This window comes from Acinonyx jubatus, chromosome B3 (genome assembly GCF_027475565.1).
Source record: "Acinonyx jubatus isolate Ajub_Pintada_27869175 chromosome B3, VMU_Ajub_asm_v1.0, whole genome shotgun sequence".
Classification (NCBI taxonomy): domain Eukaryota; kingdom Metazoa; phylum Chordata; class Mammalia; order Carnivora; family Felidae; genus Acinonyx; species Acinonyx jubatus.
Genome location: NC_069386.1, coordinates 38933348 through 38957871, shown reverse-complemented (window position 1 = coordinate 38957871; position 24524 = coordinate 38933348). Strand labels below are relative to the sequence as shown.

Genomic DNA, 24524 nt, shown 5'->3' with positions numbered 1-24524 from the left:
TGTTGGGCTCTGTGCTGACAGCTCAGAGCCTGAAGCCTGCTTCGGATTCTGTGTCTCCCTCTCTCTCTCTCTCTGCACTTCCCCCACTCACCCTCTGTCTCTCTCTCTCAAAAATAAATAAACATAAAAAAATTAAATAAAAAAATAACTTCATCTAAAATATCCTCAAAAAGAATAAAATACTTAGGAATAATTTTAACTGAAGAAGTACAAGCGTAGAACACTATTTAAGTAAAATAAACATCTAAATAAATGGAAAGATATCCCATATCCATGATTGGAAAACTTAAGATTATAAAGATGGCAATATACCCCAAATTAATCTAGAGATTCAAAGACTGCCTATCATATCTGCCTTTTTTCCAGATATAGATGAGCTGATCTTAACAGTATTGATATGGAATTTCAAAGAAATTTTGAAAAAAAGCAGCATTGGAGGACTCACGTTTTCAAATTTCAATAGTACAAAGCTACATTAATCAAGCCAGTATGGTGCTGGCATACAAACAGATTTACAGGCCACTGGAATTGAATTGAGAGCCCAGAAATAAGCCTATACATTTATGGTCAATTGAATTTCAACAAAGGTGCTAAGGTGCTAATTAATCAACAAGGGTGCTAAGACCATTCCACGAGGAAAAGAATAGCTTTCCATAAGAAATGGTAGGACAACTGGATTCCACATGTAAGAGAATTAATTTGGATCCCTATCTCACACCACATACAAAAGTTAACTCAAAATGAATCAAAGATCTAAATGTAAGAGCTAAAACTATAAAACTCATATATAAGGGGCGCCTGGGTGGCGCAGTCGGTTAAGCATCCGACTTCAGCCAGGTCACAATCTCGCGGTCTGGGAGTTCGAGCCCCGTGTCAGGCTCTGGGCTGATGGCTCAGAGCCTGGAGCCTGTTTCCGATTCTGTGTCTCCCTCTCTCTCTGCCCCTCCCCCGTTCATGCTCTGTCTCTCTCTGTCCCAAAAATAAATAAAAACGTTGAAATGAAAAAAAAAAAAAACAACCTCATATATAAGAGACAAAACTGTGTGACCCTAGATTAAGCAACAGTATTTTAGATACGACATCAGAAGCACAAGGAATCAAAGTAAAAAAAAAAAGCACAACTGTACTTTATCAAAACTTAACTGTGTGCATCAAAGAATGTCTATTAGTTTCCTAGGGCTGCTTTAACAAATTACCACAAATTTAGTGACTGAAAACAACAGAAATTTATTATCTCACAGTTCTGGAGGACAGAAACCCAAAATTAAGATTTCAGCAGGGTCAGGCTGCCTCCAAAGGCTCTAGGGGAGAATACTTCCTTGCCTCTCCCAGCTTCTGGTGGCTCCAGTGTTCCCTGGCTCATGGCAACATAATTCTAATCTTTTTCTATGTCTTCAGATGGTCTTTACCCTTTGTGTCTGTCTCAAATTTCCCTCTCCTTTGTCATATAAGAATATCAGTTACTGTATTTAGGGCCCACCCTATACCCAGGATTATCTCATCTTGAGATCTTTAATTACATCTGGAAAGACCCTATTACTAAACAAGGTCACATTCACGACACCTTTAGGATTTGGACATATCATTTTGGTGGTGACTATTCAAACAATACAACACTATCAAGAAAATAAACCACAAAACCCCCAAACAACCTGCATTAAAAAATGGGCTAGGAATTTGAATAGACATTTCTGCAAAAATACACGAATAGCCAATAAGCACATGAAAAGATGCTCAATATCACTAATCATTAGAGAAATGCAAATCAAAACCACAATGAGATACCACTTCATACTCATTAAGATGACTACTATAAAAAGCCAGAAAATAATAAGTATTGGTGAAGATGTGGAGAAATTGGGACTCTCATACACTATTAGTGGGAATGTAAAATGGCGTAGTAGCTATGGAAAATATTACGGCAATCTCTCAAAAACAAAACAAAACAAAACAGAGTTATATGATCCAGCAATTCCTTTTCTCAGTACATACCTAAAAGAATTAAAAAAGGAACATGAAAGCATATTTGTACACCCATGTTCATAGCAGCATTATTTACAATGGTGAAAAGGTGGAAGCAACCCAAGTGACTATTAATGATGAATGGGTAAATAACATGTGGGGTGTGTGCGTGTGTACGTACATACATACACATGGAATATTATTCATCTTTAAAAAGGATATTCTGATACAGACTACAAGATGGATAAACTTTAAGTACGTTATGCTAAGTAAAATAGGTCAGGTACAAACACGGTGTGACTCTATTTATATGAGACACCTAGAGTAATTATACTCCCAGGAACATAAGGTAGAATGGTGGTTGCCAGTGGCTAGGTGGAAAGGTAATGGGAAGTTATTATTTCATTTGTACTGAGTTACGGTTTTGCAAGATGAAAAGGTTTTATGGATGGATGATGGTGATGGATATACAACAATGTGAATGTACTTAATACCACTTATGTGCACTAATGTACACTTAAAAATGGTTAAAATGGTAAATTTTATATTACACGTATTTCAGTGCAATTTTTTTTGTAATGAAGATGTAAGAACTTCAGATTAAGGTAAATGATGAATAGAAGAAAAAGGAAGTCTCAAAAATGTCTTATCTTCCATAAAGGAGAGACCAAAGCTATTGTGTTTAAATATACAGATCTAAATTAATGATTATAGTACTAAACTCTTGCCAAAGGTAATGATGACTGATCGCATACTAATTAATGACTACTGCAATTCAAGCAAAAAGCAAAAAGGCAACTCACAGAATGGGAGAAAATGTTTGTAAATCAAATATCTGATAAGTACCTTGTATCCAGAATATATAAAAAAACCTCTTACAACACAAAATTAGAAAGACCCAATTTAAAATGGGCAAACAACCTGCAAAGAGATTTCTTCAAAGAAGATATACAGATGGCCAATAAAGACATGAAAAACTGCTCAACATCACTGATCATTAGGGAAATGCAAATCAAATGACTGAGATACCTCTTCACACTCACTAGGATGGCTATAACCAAAATGACAGATAATAGCAAGTGTTAGTGAGGATGTAGGAAATTAGAAGCCTCATACGTTACTGGTGGGAATGTAAAATGGTGCGGCTGCTATGGAAAAGCAATTTAATACTTCCTTAAAAGTTTAGACAGTTAGGGGTGCCTGGGTGGCTCAGTTGGTTAAGCGACCAACTTCAGCTCAGGTCAAAAAAAAATTATACAAATTTTAGACAGTTACCACATGACCCAGCAATTCTACTCCTAGATATATATACCCAAGAGAACTGAAAACATAAGTCTACAAAAAATCTCATATGTGGTAAAAGCAGAATTAGTCATAAATGCCCAAAAGCTGAATGACACAGATATCCATAAGCTGATAAATAAAATGTGGTACAGCCATTAAATTAAACATTATTCAGCCACACAAATATTGTTATCTGCTACGATGTGAATGAATCCAGAAAATACTGTGCTGAGTGAAAGAAACCAGTCACAAAGACCCACATATTGTACGAGTCCATTGATACGAAACGTCCAGGATAGGCAAATCTATAGAGACTCAAAATAGATGAATAGTTGCCCAGGTCTGCAGGTGAGCAGCTAGGTGGATGGGGAGTAACTGCTGATCAGTTTCCGTTTGGGATGACAAAATATTCCAAAATCAGATTGGGATGATAGCTGTACAGCTCTGTAAATATACTAAAACCCAGTGAATTCTATACTTGAATGAGTGAATATGGTATGTGAATTATATCTCAATAAAGCTGGTAAAAAAAAATTTAAAAATGGAAAAGCACATGCTGTGCTAACACTAATTAGAAGAAAGCTAGAGTGGTTATATTACTATTAAATTTCAGAGTAAAACATGTTGCTAGAAACAGAGAGTGTCATCTTGTAACAATAAATGAGCCAATTAATCAGGAAGACATAACCATCCTATCCACTTATGTACCTAACATAGCTTCGACATATATAAAGCAACAACTAATAAAGCTGCAAGGAGAAATAGTTAAACCTACAATCATGAAATGGAAATTTCAACACTCTCTCTCAATAACTGATCAAACAAACAGAAAATCAGTAAGGACATAGGAGACGTGAGCAATACAATAAATTGATCCAAGTCGTTTATAAATGCAGTAATAGCAGAACACATATTTTTCTCTAGTAAACACAGAACGTTCACCAAGATAGATCATATTTGAGTCGTAAGACAAGACTCAAAAACTGGAAAAGATTCGAGTCATACAAATTATGTTCTCTGAATACCAGAGAATTAGATTAGAAAGCAAATCTCTGGAGAATACACAAATACTTGGAGACTAAATAGTACACACCTCAATAACTCATGGGGTAAAGGGAAAATAGGAAGTATTTTGAACTAAATGAAAATGGCAACACAACATATCAAAATATATGGGATGCATGGGGCGCCTGGGTGGCGCAGACGGTTAAGCGTCCGACTTCAGCCAGGTCACGATCTCGCGGTCCGTGAGTTCGAGCCCCGCATCAGGCTCTGGGCTGATGGCTCGGAGCCTGGAGCCTGTTTCGGATTCTGTGTCTCCCTCTCTCTCTGCCCCTCCCCTGTTCATGCTCTGTCTCTCTCTGTCCCAAAAATAAATAAAAAACGTTGAAAAAAAATTAAAAAAAAATATATGGGATGCAGCTAAGATGGCACTTACAGGGAAATGTGGAACACTAAATGCCTATTTAGTGAAAAAAAGAAAGGTCTCAAACTAGTAATATCAACCACTACCTTACGAAACTAGAAGACAAATGAAATTCAAAGTAAGCAGAAATAAAGGAAGTAATGAAGATCAGGGGATAAAACAATGAAACAGAAAATAGAAAATGACAGAAAAATTAACGAAACCAAACTGATAAACCCTTAATTAGAAAAAAAAAAAAGAGAGAGAAGACACAAATTACACAGAATATCAAGAATGAGAGAGGAACATCACCACAGATTCTGCAGACATTAAAAAGATTAGGGAAGGGGAGCCTGGGTGGCTCAGTCAGTTAAGCGTCCGACTTCGGCTCAGGTCATGATCTCACAGTTCGTGGGTTCAAGCCCCGCATCGGGCTCTGTGCTGACAGCTCAGAGCCTGGAGCCTGTTTCAGATTCTGTGTCTCCCTCTCTCTCTGCCCCTCCCCCACTTGCAGTCTGTCTCTGTCTCAAAAATAAATAAACATTAAAAAAAATTAAAAAAAAAAGATTAGGGAATATTATGAAACTTATGTCAAAACATTCAGTAACACAGGTGAAATAGAAACATTCCTTAAAAAACACAAACAACCAAAGTTCAGTCAAAAAGAAATAGATAACTTGAATAGCACTACATCTAATAAAGAAATTGAATTTGCAGTTAAAAACTTTTCCACACAGAAAACTTCAGGTCCAGATGGCTTTACTGGTGAATTCTACCAAACAAATTCTTCTAGCAAATTAAAAAGGAGGAAATGACTTCCAACTTATTCTTGGCCAGCATAACACCATTACCAAAATCATATATAGAAATTACAAGAAAAGGGGCGCCTAGGTGGCTCAGGTTAAGTGTATGACTCTTGATTTCAGCCCCACGTCAGGCTTACGTTGTGCTGAGCGTAGAGCCTACTTGGGATTCTCTCCCACTCTCTCTCTCTCTCTCTCTTTCTCTCTGCCCCTCCCCACATGTACTGTCTCTCTCTCTCAAAATAAACACTTAAAAAATTTACAAGGGAGGACACCTGGATGGCTCAGTCAGTTAAGCAACCAACTTTGGCTCAGGTCATGATCTCACAGCTTGTGAGTTCAAGCCCCGCATCAGGCTCTGTGCTGATAGCTCAGAACCTGGAGCTTGCTTTGGATTCTGTGTTTCCCTCTCTCTCTGCCTCTGCCCTACTCACACTCTGTCTCTCTTTCAAAAATAAAGATTAAAAAATTTTTTTTAATTACAAGGAAATAACCTTACAGACCAGTATCCCTCATGAACATATAAAACAATCTCAAGAAAATTATAGCAAATTAAATCAACAATACTTAAAAAGGATAATAAATCATAACCAAGTGATTATTGATTTAACATTCAATAATCAAATGATGCTTTACCATATTAACAAATAAAAAAGAAAGTCTTATGATCTTTTCAACAAACACAGAATAAAACACTTAACAAAATTCAGTAACTGTTCCTGATAAAAATTCTAAGCAACCCAGAAATATAAGAGTACTTCTCCAGCTACCAAAGGGCATTTATGAAAAACCTACAGCTAATAGGCTTACTGACAAAGGGCCGAATGACTCCTCCCCTAAGATTAGGAACACAAGAACATCTGCTTTCACCATTTCTATTCAACTTGGCACTGGAGGAGTTAGCCAGTACAATATGCCAAGAAAAAGAAACCGAAAGAAATCATATTGGAAAGCAAGAAGTAAAACTGCCAGTGTCTGCAGGCAATATGACTGTTTATACAGAAAAATCCAGTGGAAGCTACAAAAAAACAAATGGAACCAATAAAAGGGTTTAAGCAAGGTTACCAGACAAGATCAATACACAAAATCAATTGTATTTCTAAATATTATCAATGAACAACCAGAAACTGAAATTAGAAAATACCATTTACAGTAGAATAAAAAAATCTCTGAAATATTTAAGAGACAAAACTTTGATCAAAGACTGTACATGACTGGTACCATAGTTGCCTGGGGATAGATGGGTAGGAAGATTACCGAAGGGTACAAGGAAACTTTTGGGGGTAATGACTGAGGTAATGGTTTCACAGGTACATACATATGCCCAAATCTATCAATTGTATACTTTAATAGTTGCAGTTTATTACGTGTCAATTACACCTCAATAAAGTTTTAAAAAATGAAATCGTGTAAGTACCAGATGAAAACATGATTGAATTCTTTTATAATTTGGGTGTGGAAAAAACTGTTCTAACTGTGAGAGAAGACACAAATTCTAGAAGCAATAAAATCCAAAAGAAATAAAGAAAAGACTGATACATTTTATTATATAAAAATCTTTCACATGACCAAAACACACACACACACACACACACACACACACACACCCCAGCCCACCCTACCATAAAGAGAGTAAAATTACAAATGACAACTTGGGGAAAATATTTGCCAACTATATCACAGGCAAAAGGTTAATATCTTCTTTAAGTAGGTTAAAGACTTCTAAGAATGAAGAAAAAGACCTATCACCCCACAGAAAAATGGGTTAGAAATATAATAAACAATTTACAGAGAAAGAAATGCAAGTAGCCTTAAACTGTATAAAAAGATGATCAATTTTGCCTGTAACAGAAACGCAAATTAAACTATACTGGGACACTTTTCCCATCTAGCAGACTGGCAAAAATCCAAATGTACAACCATATATTTATTGTGTTGGAGAACTACGGGAAAACAGGCACACTTACAAATCTTGCTAGTGGGAATTCGAATGGCACAGTTCCTATGGAGGGAAATTTGGTACTATCTAGAAAATTTACAAAAGAATAGACCTTTCGGTCCAGTGATTTTATTTCTAAGAATCTAGCTTAAAGACATACTGGCAAAATTATAAAGAGGTGTATGCCCAAGCCATTCCACTGTGATACTATTTATAATAGAACTGGAAATAACTGAAATGTCCACCAATAGGGAACTGGTTGACTATGATTAGTCTGCACAACACAACATACGTAAAAAGAAATAAAAATGATGTATGTATCCCTGTGGAGTGATCTGAAGGATACATTGTTACTTGAAAATTGCAAGGTGGAAAAATGTATATTGGATGTTACTATTTCTCTAAGGGGGGGGATATGAATGTCTATATACTCACATTGTTTAAAAGGGATAAGCTATTTAGAAACAAAACCGTTATCTAGAAGGAGAGGGAGGGCAACAGATTGGAGGAGACAGGGAGCTTCTCTGAATACATTGTTCTGTGGATTTGAATTTGGAATCCTGTAACTATTTTATACAATAAAATTCAATTAAAAATTAAAGGAATTCCTGGATCAACTGAGTGGCTCAGTAGATTAAGCGTCCAACTTTGGCTCAGGTCATGATTTCATAGTTTGTGGATTCAAGTCCTGCGTTGGGCTCTGTGCTGACAGCTCAGAGACTACAGTCTGCTTCAGATTCTGTATCTCCGTCTCTCTTTGCCCCTCCCCCACTTGAGTTCTGTCTGTCTGTCTGTCTCTCTCTCTCAAAAATAAAGATTAAAAAATTTTTGGGGCGCCCGGGTGGCTCAGTCGGTTAAGCGTCCGACTTCAGCTCAGGTCACAATCTCGCGGTCCGTGAGTTCGAGCCCTGCGTCAGGCTCTGGGCTGATGGCTCAGAGCCTGGAGCCTGCTTCCGATTCTGTGTCCTCCTCTCTCTCTGCCCCTCCCCCGTTCATGCTCTGTCTCTCTCTGTCCCAAAAATAAATAAACGTTAAAAAAAAAAAAATTAAAAAAAAATTTTTTTTTTAAAAGGAATTCCTAACACTTGAAAACAAAATGAAGCAAATGCACCTAACTGGATAGAAGTGGTAACATAACCACACAGAGAAGAACAATTCTAAGTTACTGTTATAAGTAATCATAGTGTTGATTCCTTTGTTATCTTGAAACTTGTGTGTGTAATATGGAGTAAAGCAAATGAGTAATATGTTATTTAAACTGTTATTTAGCATCAGAGAAAGGAGATTCATATGTAAGATAAATGAGGTTAAAGAAAAATTCTGTATGTAAAATTTCAATTAGTTACATCAGTCTGACATTATGGTTTATCTGACTTGATTTGGATACATATTGATACCTACATTTCAAACACACACACACACACACACACACACACACACACACGCACACACACATACATACACACAGAATGTATATATTCCCTAGTTTGTTCAATAAAAAACCTAGAAATGATGACAAACCCAATAATAATGAGCATTCCTAGTACCCACATCGTGGTCTCTTAATACCAATTTCCTCTAAAGGAACTAGAGTTCCTTGCAGAAATGATGGACTCCAAGCACGCAATAGGCAATGTGTAAGGTGGAAAATCTTCATTATAGCAGCAAGTATCATGCCAAAAGGATTTGACACGTCAAGTTGAAGGGGCTGTCACCAGCCAAAAATAAGACAATTTGTACAGTAAGAATAATAACTGTCAGTGGATCAAAAAACATCAAATAGGTTTACTCTACAAGTTTATGAGGATGGATACACACACACACACACACACACACACACACACACACACACACACACACACACCAAAAAAAGCATTCCTCTGAAAAACCTAGGTGATCACCTATGAAGGACTACAGGAAACAAATTATTTGAAACATGATAAATAAGGGGAAAGAATCAAAATTTATTCTGCCTTTCCATTGTTTCTTGAGTTTTTGAATAGCAATTTCTTTTTATAGAAGTATTTCAGTTAATAAATGAAGAAGGAATGATAAAATACCACCATTTTTTAACTCCTCATAAATTAATGGATTTTGGCAATGATCCAAAGGGTGCTATCATCACAAGAAGAGAAATAAATTTCTATATGCCTCCTGATGGAAGCAAACCTTTATTAAGAAGTATTCTTTTTTTCTAAATTGTGGTAAAATATATATAACATAAAATTTGCCATCTTAGCTATTTTAAGTGTTTAGTTCAGTAGTGTTAAGTATACTCACATTGCTGTATAACCCATCTCTGAATTTTTCATTTTGCAACACTGAAATTCTATACCCATTAAACAACAAGTCCCCATTCTTCCCTTCCCCCAGCCCCTGGCAGCCACCTTCTACTTTCTGTCTCTATGAATTAGACTGCTTTAGGTACCTCATATAAGTGGAATCATATAGTATTTGTCCTTTTGTGACTGGCTTATTTCACTTATTATAATGTCTTCATGGTTCATCGATGCTGTAGCATGTCAGAATTTCCTTCTTTTTTAAGGCTGAATAATATTCCATTGTATGTATATACCACATTTTGTTTATCCATCCATCTGTCCATGGACACTTGGGTTGTTTCCACCTTTTGGCTATTGTGAATAATGCTGCTATGAACATGGGTGTACAAATATCTTTTCGAGACCCTCCTTTCAAAAAAAAGCAAACCTGGGTCTGATCAAGTTTCTAGATCTAACTACCTATTCATATTTACAGAAAATACGGGGGCCAAAAAACATATTAAACAGCACCACAGATAAGCAATCAGCAAAACCTTCTTTCTTCAATGGATAAAGTACAATGAGGACAAAAAGGATAGAGGGAAAACCAACAGATTAAAAGACACCTATTAATAAATTATAACATGTGAACCTTATTTAGATCTTGATTTGAACAAATCAAGTGTAAAAAAAGAGAACTTTTATTTAAATATCAGGGAAATTTGGGGCGCCTGGGTGGCGCAGTCGGTTAAGCATCCGACTTTAGCCAGGTCACGATCTCGCGGTCCGTGAGTTCGAGCCCCGCGTCAGGCTCTGGGCTGATGGCTCAGAGCCTGGAGCCTGCTTCCGATTCTGTGTCTCCCTCTCTCTCTGTGCCTCCCCCATTCATGCTCTGTCTCTCTCTGTCCCAAAAATAAATAAACGTTGAAAAAAATTAAAAAAAAAAAAATCAGGGAAATTTGAACACCAGTTGAATATTTCATATAAAAAAAGATCAGCAGTTTTTAAAGTTATGATAATGATGCTGTGGTAATTTCTAAAAAGAATTTGTATCTTTTAGACACACACTGACTTATTTACGAGTGAAACAACATATCTGGCTCTGCTTCAAAATAATCCAAGAAGTGGGGGTAGGGATTGCAAGGGGAGACTGGTAGGGCTGCAATAAAATGTAAATGGCCAAGATTTGATAATTCTTGATAATTACATACAATTTTACTAGTTTGAAATTTTCCACAATAAAAGTTTAAAATAAAAGTTTGATTTATTAATTTGCAAACTTTCATTAGAAAACTACCATTATTTTGGTTCTTAAAAAAAGGAATTTTTCTGTTTTAAAGAAAAGTCATGAAGTCTATGTAAAAAACAACAGTGATATATTTGCAGTCAAAATGATTAGTTATCATAGAAATTATTTAATTCCTAAGAATAATATCACATTTAGCTCATTTAACCCAAAATGCTATTTAATAAGGAAATATTCAATGTAAAATAATAAATGAGAACCAAAAGGGCAAACGATCACGCCCAAACTGTCATCTTGTTCTTGGGATGTTTTCAACTATTTGCTTTTTGTCTAAAGATAAAATATTGAGGAAAACAAATAAACAAAATAACCCCCTTAACAACCCCTAAGCTTTTGATTCTACATAAATTGTATTATACTATTTAGAAATAAAAACTGAACTTAGTGTCCTTACATTAGCACTGTTACTAAGCAGTAAAACTAAAGACTCAATTTAAAAATTTAAACAAAAGCTTTCTGGAACTATATATCTGCCTTTATATGAATATAAAGGCAGAAACATATATCTGCCTTTATATGAATAACTCCTCCCCCAAAATGTGAGAACTATATAACTAACAAGTTTATAGAAGGGGAAGGTGGTTTAACAGGGAGAAAGTAGTTTTAAAACCTGAATTGTAACATCCCTTGGTTTCAGATGTTGAGAATTAAATGGAATTTAATAGTCATACATTCAAAAATATGAACATGTTTTCATTCTTTTTGATTCACATCTACTTCAAATATAAAACCCACTTGAATTTCTGCCTCTTAATAAAGGCATCTGAAAATGTACACCAAATCACAGGAATAGCAATGTTTAATCCTACCTGAAAAAGATCCAAAAGAGGCTTCCAAGAGAGCATTAAGACTGCTGCTCTGTTGATGGTTTTGGGAATTTCAGAATAAAACAGTGTATTTTCTCTGTTCTCACCAGACATAGCTATAAGAGAAAAATAATCATTTAAAAATCATTTCCAGAAAAAGCAGTCTACTGTAATCGTAGTAGTAAGTACATAAAGCCTTCTACATAATGCGAAGTTTTGCACTCTCTGGGAAGGTTAACAGGTAGGAGATGCACAAGCCATTTGCCACGGGAATTTTCTTCAGTAAAACCCAGGCTTCACAGAAGAATGCTCAAGTTTCTTTTCAATATTCAGATCCTGGACCCTCTCAAAACAAACGTGAAAGTGTGTAAGACGATGTAAGGACAAATATCTTTTTAGTTTTTTGAAAATTGTTAAGTCCTCTTACAAGTTGGCAATAGATTCATGAAACGCAAAAGCATGGAGCTTTGTGGAAACTTCAGGTTACTAAGTTTCTTCTTCTCCTGAATCATTTAAAATTCCTATTTAGGGGCGCCTGTGTGGCTCACCTAGTTGAGCATCCAACTCTTGATTTCAGCTCAGGTCATGATCTCACGGTTTAGATCAAGCCCCACGGAGGGCTCAGTGCTGGCAGTGCAGAGCCTGCTTGGTATTCTCTCTCTCCCTCTCTCTCTCTGCCCCTCTTGCTTGTACTCTCTCTCAAAATAAATAAATAAACTTAAAAAAATAAAAATACTTATTGGGGCGCCTGGGTGGCTCAGGTGGTTAGGCATCCGACTTCAGCTCAGGTCATGATCTCACGGTCCATGAGTTCAAGCCCTACGTCTGGCTCTGTGCTGACAGCTCAGAGCCTAGAGCTGCTTTGGATTCTGTGTCTGTCTCTCTCTCTGCCCCTCCTCTCGCTCACGCTCTCTCTCTCTCTCTCTCAAAAATAAATAAAACATTAAAAAACTAAAAAAATAAAAATAAAAATACTTATTAAAAAAAATTAGGGGCCAAGGGTTGCCTGGATGGTTCAGTCGGTTAATTTAAGTTTCCAATTTCAGCTCAGGTCATGATCTCGTGGTCTGTGGGTTTGAGCCCCATGTTGGGCTCTGTGCTGACAGCATGGAACCTGGAGCCTGAATCCTTCTTTGGGTTCTGTGTCTCCCTCTCTCCCTGCCTTTTCCCCGCTAATGCTCTGAATAAAAAATTTTTTTTCATGTTGATTTATTTTTGAGAGAGAGAGAGAGAGAGAGAGAGAGAGAGAGAGAGAGAGAGAGAGAGAGACTGCATGCACAAAGAGCCATGAGATCATGACCTGAACCAAAGTCGGACACTTAATTAACCAACTGAGTCACCCAGGTGCCCCTAAAAAATACTTATTTAGAAGTATACATAGATCTAACTGAATACTAGTTTTTCCTGTTATAAATATCCTATAACCATAGTCAGTAATACATTTACATTACTGAAATGTAATACATTTCAGATCTAAGTATACTCATTAAAACAAAACAAAAATCTGCTATTTGATTTGCTAAAAATCTCTGTTCTTTATTGGGGAAGGATGAAGTAAAGAGGTCTATACTAAGTAGAAGTCAGGTCTATTCTGTGAAATCATGCAGTAACTGAATGGGAATATCACAGCAGTGTGGAATGAGCTACATACAAAAGAGAAGTAATAGAAACACATTATGATTATGAAGATGTGAACCACAGAAAATTCAAAGTAAAACAAATCCCTTCTACCATAAAATGTGCTAGAATGGTATCATTTCCAAAAAATCTAGGGGAGAGTGAAGGAAGAAGAAAATAAAGCACAACAGGAAGACCAAGGAACTCTCGGCTAGAACAGATCCTCAGCCTAGTGTGTTTTTTTTTCTTTTTAATTTTTTTTTTTAATGTTTATTTATGAGAGACAGAGACAGAGCATGAGCAGGGGAGGGACAAAGAGAGGAGACACAGAACTTGAGGCAGGCTTCAGGCTCTGAGCTGTCAGCACAGAGCCCAACACCAGGCTCGAACCGACAAGCAGAGCAGGTCGTGAGATCACGACCTGAGCCGAAGTAGGACACTTAACCGACCAAGCGATCCAGACGCCCCCTTAGCCTAGTGTTTGTGATAATGGCAGAGGAGGTAGTCTATGGAAGGGCATGGTAACTTCCATGCTAACCCCTGCAAAGGCTGGGGATGAGCCCCCAAATATCCATGTCTTCCTTTATTTATTTTCCTAAACTGTTCTTAAGCTTTCTTAATTTGTACTGCCTTTTGGAATAAAAAGATATCAACTGACATTCACTTTAGAACTTGACTCTGTCTTAAACCTATTCTGTAATTCTAGAGTTATTTTGTTAAAGAATTATCAGAATGGCAGTCACCTATCTATACCATTCATAACTTTATAAAATGTGATCATATCCTCCTTAAGCCTTCTCCTTCTAAGAGTCTTCAGCCCTGGGGCGCCTGGGTGGCTCAGCCGGTTAAGCGTCTGACTTTGGCTCAGGTCATGATCTCGTGGTCTCTGAGTTCAAGCCCTGCATCAGGCTCTGTGCTGACAACTCAGAGCTGGGAGCCTGCTTCAGGTTTATGTTTCCCTCTCTCTCTGCCCCTCCCCCACTCATGCTGTCTCTCTCTCAAAAATAAACATTAAAAAAAAAAAAAAGATTTGAGTCTTCAGCCCTCAAACATCTCATCTATTTTCAAATGAGAACCATTCCCCATAATCATTTCAGCTGAACCTCTTGAAACTGTGCCTTGTTCCATGTCTTCCCTGGCTTCATATGTGACCAATAAAAACTTCCAAGGCATTCTAGGCACACACACACCAGTTCCATATAAGCACAAAACAAACTTTTCCCATTGTTTCTCTCCTGATGACACACTAGAACACACTTATGGGTGTTCAAAGTATATTAAAACTTTTAGAACAATGGATTTATACAAAAAAATATTTTAAATTCAGATGAATATAAAAGACTTGAACAAATGAAAAGGCATACAACTTTCTTGAAGAGCTCAAAATTCTGAAGACTGTCAATTTTCCCTAACTTCACCTATAAATGTAACATCAATCCTAAAGGAGTTTAAACAGCATTAGGAAAAAAAAAAGCTATCTAGGCTATTTTTAAGTGTTCATAGAAAAACAAGCAAACAAAAATAGCCAAAACAAATATGAAAGAGAGTGATGAAAGGTGACTAGTGCTACCAAATAGGAAAACATATAGAGCTATGATAACAATAATAGTAATACTATGCTGCACTCGATCTGAGGGAGCAATGGAACAAAACAGAAAGTCCAAAATATATACAGATTTTAAATGACATAATCCTGGAATTGGGAGAGCCTAATTTTTTCTTTTTATGTTTATTTATTTTTGAAAGAGAGAGAGAGCGCGCGCACAAGTGAGGAAGGGCAGAGAGAGAGACACACACAGAACCCGAAGCAGGCTCCAAGCTTTGAGCTGTCAGCACGCAGCCTGACATGGGGCTTGAACCCACAAACTGTGCGATCATGACCTGAGCCGAAGTTGGATGCTTAACTGACTGAGCCACGCAGGCGCCCCAGGGAGAGCCTTTCTAGATATGATGCCAAAGCCTACAGAGAATACAAATTTAACTATCAAAAAAAAAAAAAAAACCAAAAATCACAAATTTCTATGTGGCAAAAGGCACTAAAGGCAAAAGACAAATTAAACCTCAGAGGAAAATACTACAATGGTTTAATTCCCTCATTATACAAAAAAAATGTTTCAATAAGAAACACCCACAGTCCAACAAAAAACAGACAAATATTATAAATAAATCAGTCACAGTAAAGGGTATATAAAGGTCTCTTAAATATGTAAAAAGATGCTCAACCTCACTTATAACTGGAATTAAAACTATAATGAGATACAGGGATATAAGGTACAGAGTGGTGACTATAATTCATAATACTGTATTGCATATTTTAAAGTTGGTAGGAGAACAGATCTTAAAAGTAGGTAAGTGGGGCACCTGGGTGGCTCACTTGGTTAAGTGTCTGACTCTTGGTTTGGGCTCAGGTCATGATCTCAGCTTCATGAGTTTGAGCTCTGCTTGGGATTCTCTCTCTCCCTCTCTGCCCCTCCCTTACTGGTACTCTGTCTCTCTCAAAATAAATAAATAAACTTAAAAAAAAAGTTATCATAAAAAAAATCATTGAAAAAAATTTTTGTTAACTATGTAAGGTGAAACATATCTAGTTAAAATCTAGACATTATAAAATATCTAGATCATTTATTTTGGTGATCCTTTTATATTGTATATAAATATCCAATCTTTATGTCATACACCTGAAACTAATATATATGTCAATTATACTTCAACTTAAAAAAATAGTAATTTATAAAACTAACTACAATGAGATGGCTGTTCACTAATCAGACTAGAAAAGATAAAAAAGTCTGATTACCCACTACTGGTACAGGTGTGTAGAAACAGATACTCTGAGACAATGCTGATAGGAATATAAACCCTCGATGGAAGGGTAATTTGACAATATCAACCAAAATTCAGAATACATACAACTCTTGTCCCAACATTCCCACTCTCTGGAATCAGTCCTATACATAATAAAATTCACAAATGTACAAATTGATCTAACACAGAAAATATTCATCGCATCATCTTTTCTAACAGTATAATAGAAAAACCTAAATGCCCATTATTAGGGGCATGGTTAAGTAAATATGGCACAATTATATAATGGAATACTCTGGAGTTGTTAAAAAAAATGCATCTATAATTACTGATGTGCACTAATCCAGAGAATAGCTCTAAAAATATATGCATGTATATGAATGAAATAACCTTGAAGGAGAGGAATAAATTTATTTTTAAAAGGTTAATAAACAAAAAGTAAGTCAGTGGCATAATATATTTAATTTAGATGGATCTTAAATCTGGAGTGAACAGGCTCAGAAAAAAAGACACCAAATCCAGTCTTGGTTTAAAAAAAATAAAAGTAGCCACTGATGACAGTGGTTTTACTGTTTGTGTTCCTAATCTGATCATTCCCAAGGAAAGGCATTTTGAACTAGCTTTAGGAAGAAGTAATTTCTGGCATCTTTAACTTTGATTCTGAAAGGCAGGCCACAATCAACTCATGGTTTCGTACCTGCAAGTGAAAATAAGGGGACAAACCGAAATTACAACAGCACCAAAACTGAAGTTCTTCCAATCATTTTTTTCCCTTGAATGGAACATTACTGATTCATTTATTTGTTCACCAATTGTATCTAGCTTGTAAGTTTGAATCCAGAATTTCCCCTAGAAACTATGACTTCATACTCACCAAGGTAATAGATCCTGTCTGAATGAGGCCCATCTGGATCATTCCTCTTCACAAACATAAAATCATGTGGTGCCTTAGCCATCATATAGCCATGATATTTTCTGGTATCAGCAAGCAGCTTTTTAAGCTGACTCCAGGAATATCGCTCAACATAAAATGGCTCCAATTTAGGACGATCCTGTGATTCAATATTCTCCTCACACTCTGCAGTTTCAAAGATCTCAACACCCAGCTGTTCTGTTTCCATTGCTGCTGCCATGTTGCATTTTCCTAGAAAAATAAGGCACATGAAGTTAGTTGTTCACAGGCCTGCCTTCTTTTATATTAATCGGAATGACAGTCTGATAGTGCTCCTCCCACCCCCGAAAAAAGGCAAGAAAAAGATGGTCTTCAGCACATTTGCAATGAAAGCTAGTAAAAGTAATAGCTCCCTCTTCTCGATTCAGTTTAAAAATGAGATTTTTTTAAAAAATTGAGGTCATGTCTATTTCACTATGACTATAAATCGCTTTAGGACCTTTTATAAAAGGCTGTCCTTACATATCTCTTGCCAAAATTCCTTTTTTCTTTCCCACACTGGAAGGAAACAGGCCATATGCCAGTTGGCTGCTATGTTCCATCCAAGAGCATGTCAATAGTGAAGCTAAATGTGCTAAGGGAGCTAAGTGTTTTTGCACTTAAAAAAGTAACACATTTGATAAACATGAACTTCTTCAGTTAACAGAAATAACTGTGACCAATTAGAACAGTGATAAAATTGCTGTCAACAATGTACTTGTAATAATACAATATAATGTAATAGGGCACTTACCCATGAAAATATAAATACTGTATCCTTTTAAATAGAACTCCAAACAACAAAAGACTTAACTGGCTGGTACATTTTTCTTTGTCTTCTGCTCTTGCCTAGACATCACTATCTTACCATCACTTTTGGTGACTATAAGGAATTTATGTAACTATGATTATAGATTATACAACTTTTACTCTCAGAGAGGAAAAAGATACTATTTTCAAGCGGCTTTAATTAGTTGAAATAGTTTATGCAAAAAGCATTTAACTTTTGTACTATCGATATTTGAAGTGGGAACCCAATTTACCAGTTCAACCCCAAAACAATATTAACATTTCATCTACCAATGGTGTTTCTTTTCATTTTACAAATTCAGAAGAGGATGTATTTTCCTTTATTTCAAAACTTAAATGTAACACAAGCAAAGTATTAGAGAAAATATCAAGAAGTGTTATCATAAGCCATTGTGTGATGTTCTGCCACGCATTATTCATGAAACTACCAAAAAGAAGCAACATAAAAATTCTGCAGCAACCTGCTTTTTTTGATTTGGGAGATAAATAGATTGCATTTATGTAACGGATTTCACATAATTATTAACTACTTCTAGGGCAACAATCAGTACATGATTGTATATTTAATACGATGTCTTTTTTAAAGCTCAGCTTCCCAGGTTCACAAGAGTTCGTGGTAACTACCAACCACAGAGAAAAAGTAATTAATTAGAAGGTGTGGGTTGTGAATTACTACACTAGGCAAGCTTTATGGCAGAACAGTGTGTGGCCAGAACAGTGTGTCTTTTTTCATGCTACAGCAAAACATATTACCATTTTCAATGTAACAGTAGCACAAGTGGACAAAAAACCCACTCAAGAGTTTTATCAAGTATCCAACTTGTAATGTTACTAGGACAGGACATTTACTTCCAATGACCAAAATCCAAACAGTTCGGTAGAGAAAAGTCATTTAGCTCAACTGCTACTTAGCACACTGATAGTAAGGAGCAGTTTATGACAGTGGTGACTGCCCACCTAAAAGCTAATGGGAGGCCTACTTTCTATCAAATACGTAAGTGGATCTAGTTCAACTCCTAACAGAGCGAAGGACAAGTGAGAGAAGCTACACAAACCGTGCTCATTTTTTTCAACCCCCCATTTGTTAAATTTGGAACTTCACCTTCAAACCACTGCTCACAAGAATAAGGCTAGGGAACAGAAGAGGGAAGTTCAGCGGGCAGACTTCCCAAGGCTTAGTGCCCAGCTTCCTGAGTCACCGTTAACTTGACATCTCTCCTATGTAAAAGTTGTGTTAGCGTGCACTTATTAATAGCAAATTACCTGCTATTCCTAAGTTGTACTAGGTCTCTGGACTATTTCTGTCTCTGTCTACACACACACAAACTTCACAGTTCAAATGACATTCTACTACTCTATGTGCTTATAGTAAATGTACATCCTGCATTTTCCAGGATACAGCTTATACAATTTTAGTAATATACACAAGTGTGTAACTAAATGACTTAGTTCCAGGTTTCCATAACATCTTATATTCAAATACATTCCTAAGATTCTAACTTCAAAAATTAGGAGAGTCAGCATACATTTTCAGCACAGTGCATATATTTCACTGCCCCCCTACCTCTTCACTTAAGGACCTTCCCTCATGCCTACCTGATTGTATTTTCATCTGCTCAGATCTCTTCCACATTCAAAGAGATCTTTTTCAAGTGACTCAACTTCAAGCATAGATCCCTCTGCTCATCTTGCTCTCTTCTCACAGGAGTCTTTCCTTTTCTCACCATCCAATCCTGCTCACCAGGATAATGAGATAAGATACAAGGCTGTTGTTGATCATTATTAAAATGGAGCATATGTGGCCAAAAAGATTAAATCTCAAATCTCAAATAGTACTTAAAACTGAAACAGAAATAACCTTCTTGGTGTAATATGTAATGCCTGAATTATTTTCCATCTACATTTTAGATTATTATAATTACAATTTTTTAAAAATCTCAGAAATGTACAGCCTAATTTACTCAAAAGGATATCCAAACACAGTCTAAATCCTGACATGTATATATACATTAAAAGGCAAATTATGGAAGACCTTCAAAAAGTATAAAAGGCATACAAATGTGAGGTTACTCAGTGGCTACTGTAAATCCTCAAAAATGACAGATGATTAATAAAATGTATTTTTCTGTGCTTGTTCCTGTTCCTGCTTTTACATTATAATACATACTGAGCTGGGTGGAGACAGACTCCGTAGAATAACCAGTAAAAATTATAAAACAGGCCATTTTCATGGAAAGGGAACTAACTTGCATTTAATAATTTTTTTCATAAGATGAAGAATGCGCTATCCGTTTAAAGTGCACTCCACTTTTGCTCTTTTCCTTTCCACCTATAGTCTGAAAACAATTGAATTAGGTAACTTTGCCCTAAAAGGAAGCATTAAGCTTGTTGAAATTTTGGCTTAGTAAAAGGAAAAAGAAAGGAGGAGCTGTGATTACACTTGTTACTTTGTTATCAGTTTTAATTCTGGGCTCACCAAGTGGGTGAAGGGGAGATGCGGTGAGAAAAGGTCAGTGGCAATGGAGGGAAAAGGGTGAAGCTATGCTAGCATAAGAACGATGGACTAAGATGTCAAGACATGTTCCCATGTACTAAGCCCCTCACTCAGATAAGAGCGTGTTGGGTTAGAGAACGGCTTCAGGACTCCTGAATTTGGACCCACTAAAACGTCATTCTTAATTTTCAATCCAAGAGGCAACCAGTCGTCCAGTTGAACACCCCACGCGTCACTTAAGCCTAGCCATTTCACTTTTCTGGGTCCAGAGCTAGTGGAGAGGTTGATTATCACAGACTGGGCAAAGATCTTGAAAGGTGTGAATGGGGAAGAAGAGGATAGGTGTAGCAGAGAATGTTGAGGAGAATGCGGGGGGGAGGGGAGGGAATGCCAAGTCTTAGAAGGCTTAGGAGAAAAGCGTGTGGGGGGAGAGGTGGGGGAGCGGGAAAGGAACGTATATATCCTGCCCCGGGTGGGTGAAAGAGAATGAGCGGGGGGGGGGGGGGCAGTGAAGCAGGGAGGGAATCGACCTAGAGTGGGACAGGAAAAAGGAAGGAACACCGGCTGGGAAACCAGAAAAATCTCAGTCCGAATCCGATCCGCCACAGTCGAACTTTAGGCAGATCCCTTCGCCTCTGCGAGCTTCTGTTTCCTCATCCGTAAGCCCGGGCATTACCCGGCTCCCAACCCCAGAGAGGCTCAATTGGGATAACGGACGTGGAAGCCGGGAGGCCAGCACCTAGCGCTCAGGGGGCGCCCAGTGAACGTTGGTGGACTCGGAATCTCAGAGCCTCGGCTTCCTCTTCCGGCAAGCGGGGCCCCGCCACCGGCTCTGATCCGCGCAGGGCGGCGCGCCGGATAAACCGCACGGCGGGCTAACCCGGAGAGCGCGTCGGGCGGTTCCTCCGTAAGGCGGAGCGGGCCCGCCGGGCTGGGGCCCAGGCCTCGCGGGCGAAGGGGAAGGAGAGGGGGCGGATACTGCACCTTCCCCCCCGGCCCCGCCCGGAGCGTCCCGACGCGTGCTACTGAGCGGGCCTGCGCCGCTTCATGCCGCGCCGCCTCCACTCCCGACCCGGCTGCAGAGGCTTCCTCGGCGACGGCGCCGGTGGCAACCCAGGCGGCGAACGCGGCACTTAAAGGCGGCAGCGGCAGCGGCGGCGGCGGCGCTGGCGCCTCGGAACTTCCGGTTCGTCGCGACCCGCCCTCCGACCAGCGAAGGCTCGGCGGGGCCAAGAAGGGCGCCGCTCCCTGCTGGGTGGGGTCCCTTGCCACAGTGCAGTCTAGTGGCCGGAGGAACGAACGCGGCGCGGAACGGACACCGCTGCGGTGGGGGACCGAGATGAAATCCAGAAACGGGTGGCGACTTGCTTGAAGTCGCAGGACGCATTGTGGCGCGTGTCTGCTCATCCATCTTTTTTTTTTTTTTTTTTTTTTTTTTCATTCAGCAAGTATATATTGAGTGCCTGCTATGTACCAGGCAGAGTTTGTAGACGCTGAGATCAGAGCAGGGAGCAAGCCAGTAAAAATCCCTGCCCCTTCTTGAAGATGACAGAGGGGAGGGACCAAGGCCTTAGGGAACTTCTGAGGGGCCCACTGTTGTGGTGGAGAGAAACCTGAACTCGGAGTCAGAAAGCTTGGCTCTAGTACTAATTAGTGATCTTTAGCAGGTCAGTCGATCTCTTTGAGCCATGGTTTCTTGATCTGTAGGAAAGATAGAACACATTATGTAGTTGTAATTAAGGAAAACCGTATGTGTCACAATAACACTTAAAGAGGGAAGAAACTGGCTCGGTCAGGGAGGTGACCAATTTGCTGTAATCACAACCAGAGGCAGGTCTGTTAACCTGTAGTCTCTTCCTATTTCACACCATGCATTGGCTGAGAAAAAGAGAAAAAGGGAGGCTGGGGAGATGACTGGGAAAGTGGAAGGTGTATAACAAAACAGTGGAAAAGCTGGCCTCCCCTCTCTTCTATTACTCAAGGGACCATGTGTCAGAGGTGTGGATCATTAGGATTTATTATAATAGCACTAATAAAAGATCCATTTGGGTGCCAAGATTCCATTCTTCATTGTAATTGCTCACTTTCACTTTAAATGAGTCTTCCCTCGGGCTTTTTTTTCAGTTGAGCTCCCCTAACAGAAAGGTACAGGCATTTTCACTGGGACTCCTCTGTGAATTTTCTGCAAATGACCTGAAAGTAGGTTTTAAGACTTTGAATGCACATGCACATACTAACAAAACACAAAACACAATGAAATATCTTGCAGTTCATTTCATTCAACCAAGTGTTTGTTGAATCGCTGCCATGTGCCTGTCACTGTTCTAAGCACTGGGGCTACAATAGTGAATAAAGTAGACAAGATCCCTTTGTGTGGTTTACACTCGAAGAAGAGGAAAAAGACCTCCCCAAAAGCAAGCAAACAAAACAATATATAATTTTATGGATTTTAAAAAGCAAGCTCTGGAGAGGTTAAGTACTTGCTTAAGTCATTTGACTAATTATGGATTGATCTAGGCTTGAATTCAGATTTCTTGGTTTTTAATCTCACTTTCTCTATGGCAGGCTTAACAAGCCTCAAGCCAGAGGAAGCTGTAAGGGAACATCTCCACCCTGCACCCTGGCAACCTCCCATGTTGCCTCACACAGGCCTCACGGGCAAAGTCTTTGAACCAAAGCTTATCTGAGTCTTAGCAGAATGCTTTGTGATATTCCCAGAACAGGAGAGGATGGAAGGCTTATAAGGATCTCAAGCCAATCTCCCCTGGCAGCTTCTCATTTCCCAGGTTCTGTTGAGATGTGGGCTCTCTGTCCCACCCACTCAGAATATTGCTGCAGAATATGAGAACCACTTAGCTGCAATCTAGAATTGGCTTCTCAGCAGCTGGGTATGCCACAACTTACCCTGCAGTCATCTTACCCCATCTGTTTCAGTATTCTCCATTTTGATTTGTGGGACAAGGACCAACCACTGGCAGCTGGCACCTTAATGTGTTCTTCCTTTTGTTGTGTAGGTAAGTATTAAACTATCCTAATCTGAAGTGGCCCGTTGTATCTCTACTGGCTAACTCAGTCAGGCCGGGGTCTTGCCAACCTTGTGTATGTGCTTGACAAAGCCTAGCCAGCTTGTCGCCACCCTGCACTCCAGGAACTCATCAGGAAAAGGCAAGTTGTCTAGCACACAACATCTGAGTAAATAGTCTGTGTTAACATGGCGGCGTTGATACAAATTCATTCTTGCATTTAAAAAGTCGGGTTCTGGCATAATGGGCAGGGGGCAGTAAGTGTGAGTGAAAGCTGGGATGGCAAGGCCAAGTGAGAACGCTTCCTAGGGAAATCTGGGCTGCCTCCTGGAGCTATGCCCGTCTGAGGCAGTCAAGTCCTTGTCTGGGTCTAGCCTTATGTTTTAGAGATCCTGAGAGTTTTCCACACTGGGCCTCCTCAGAGACCAGCCTAAGAGTCCTTCTGTGTCTAACACTCCATGATCTTCAGGCAGTGGTACTTTTCCTCTGGTATTCACAGGTAAAAGTGTGCACTCCCAGAATCAGACATACCTGGGATCATATCCTGGCTCCTCTCCTTACTAAGGAGATACTCCTTACTCCCAGGCTTTTCTAAGTTTTGTTTCTCTCATCTGTAAAATGACTTCAGTAACATCACTGAAATGAATAAATGAAATATATAATGCATTTAAAGTGCTTAACAACACGTGGTGCACATTAAGCATTCCGTTTATTAATTCTATTTATGAATGGTGGTGATGATGACAAAGATAACAACAAAAACCTTTCCCAGAGGGGCATGCCCAAAGCCTCACCGGGTAGCACTATCCATGCGACAATAAGCATCATTTGTCACAATTCACAAGCGTCAATTTGAACACAACATTCTGACATTCATTACAGAAAGATCCACCAATCTCCCCTCTACCCTATCATAACTTTCTTGTTTCATATACATATTTTACACATGTAGCAGGAGCAATATTTTCAAGCCACTTACAGATTTGTACTGCATTTAATTTCCTTAGTTTTTCCATAATTTGACCCAACCTATATTTATATGACCCATTTCATTTAATAGTAAAAAGTGTAATCTTGA

The 24524-nt window shown here is 38.4% G+C and overlaps 1 protein-coding gene across 3 annotated transcripts in view; it reads right to left on the bottom strand.

Annotated features, from left to right (window-relative positions):
• DPP8 (dipeptidyl peptidase 8) overlaps positions 1 to 21546 on the bottom strand; it is a 68199-nt gene extending 46653 nt beyond the window's left edge. For 2 of the 3 annotated variants that reach the window (XM_015078167.3, XM_027067552.2), the window contains exons 1-3: positions 19526 to 20723; positions 17063 to 17332; positions 11770 to 11882 (exon numbers count right to left, since the gene is read on the bottom strand). In XM_015078167.3, coding sequence (XP_014933653.1) covers positions 11770 to 11882; positions 17063 to 17332; positions 19526 to 19562 — 420 coding nt within the window. In that variant the 5' untranslated portion in view covers positions 19563 to 20723. Of the gene's footprint in view, positions 1 to 11769; positions 11883 to 17062; positions 17333 to 19525; positions 20724 to 21407 lie in introns of those variants that run through there. The other variant, XM_027067550.2, reaches the window with a different exon arrangement.
• Positions 21547 to 24524: the final 2978 nt, after the last annotated feature.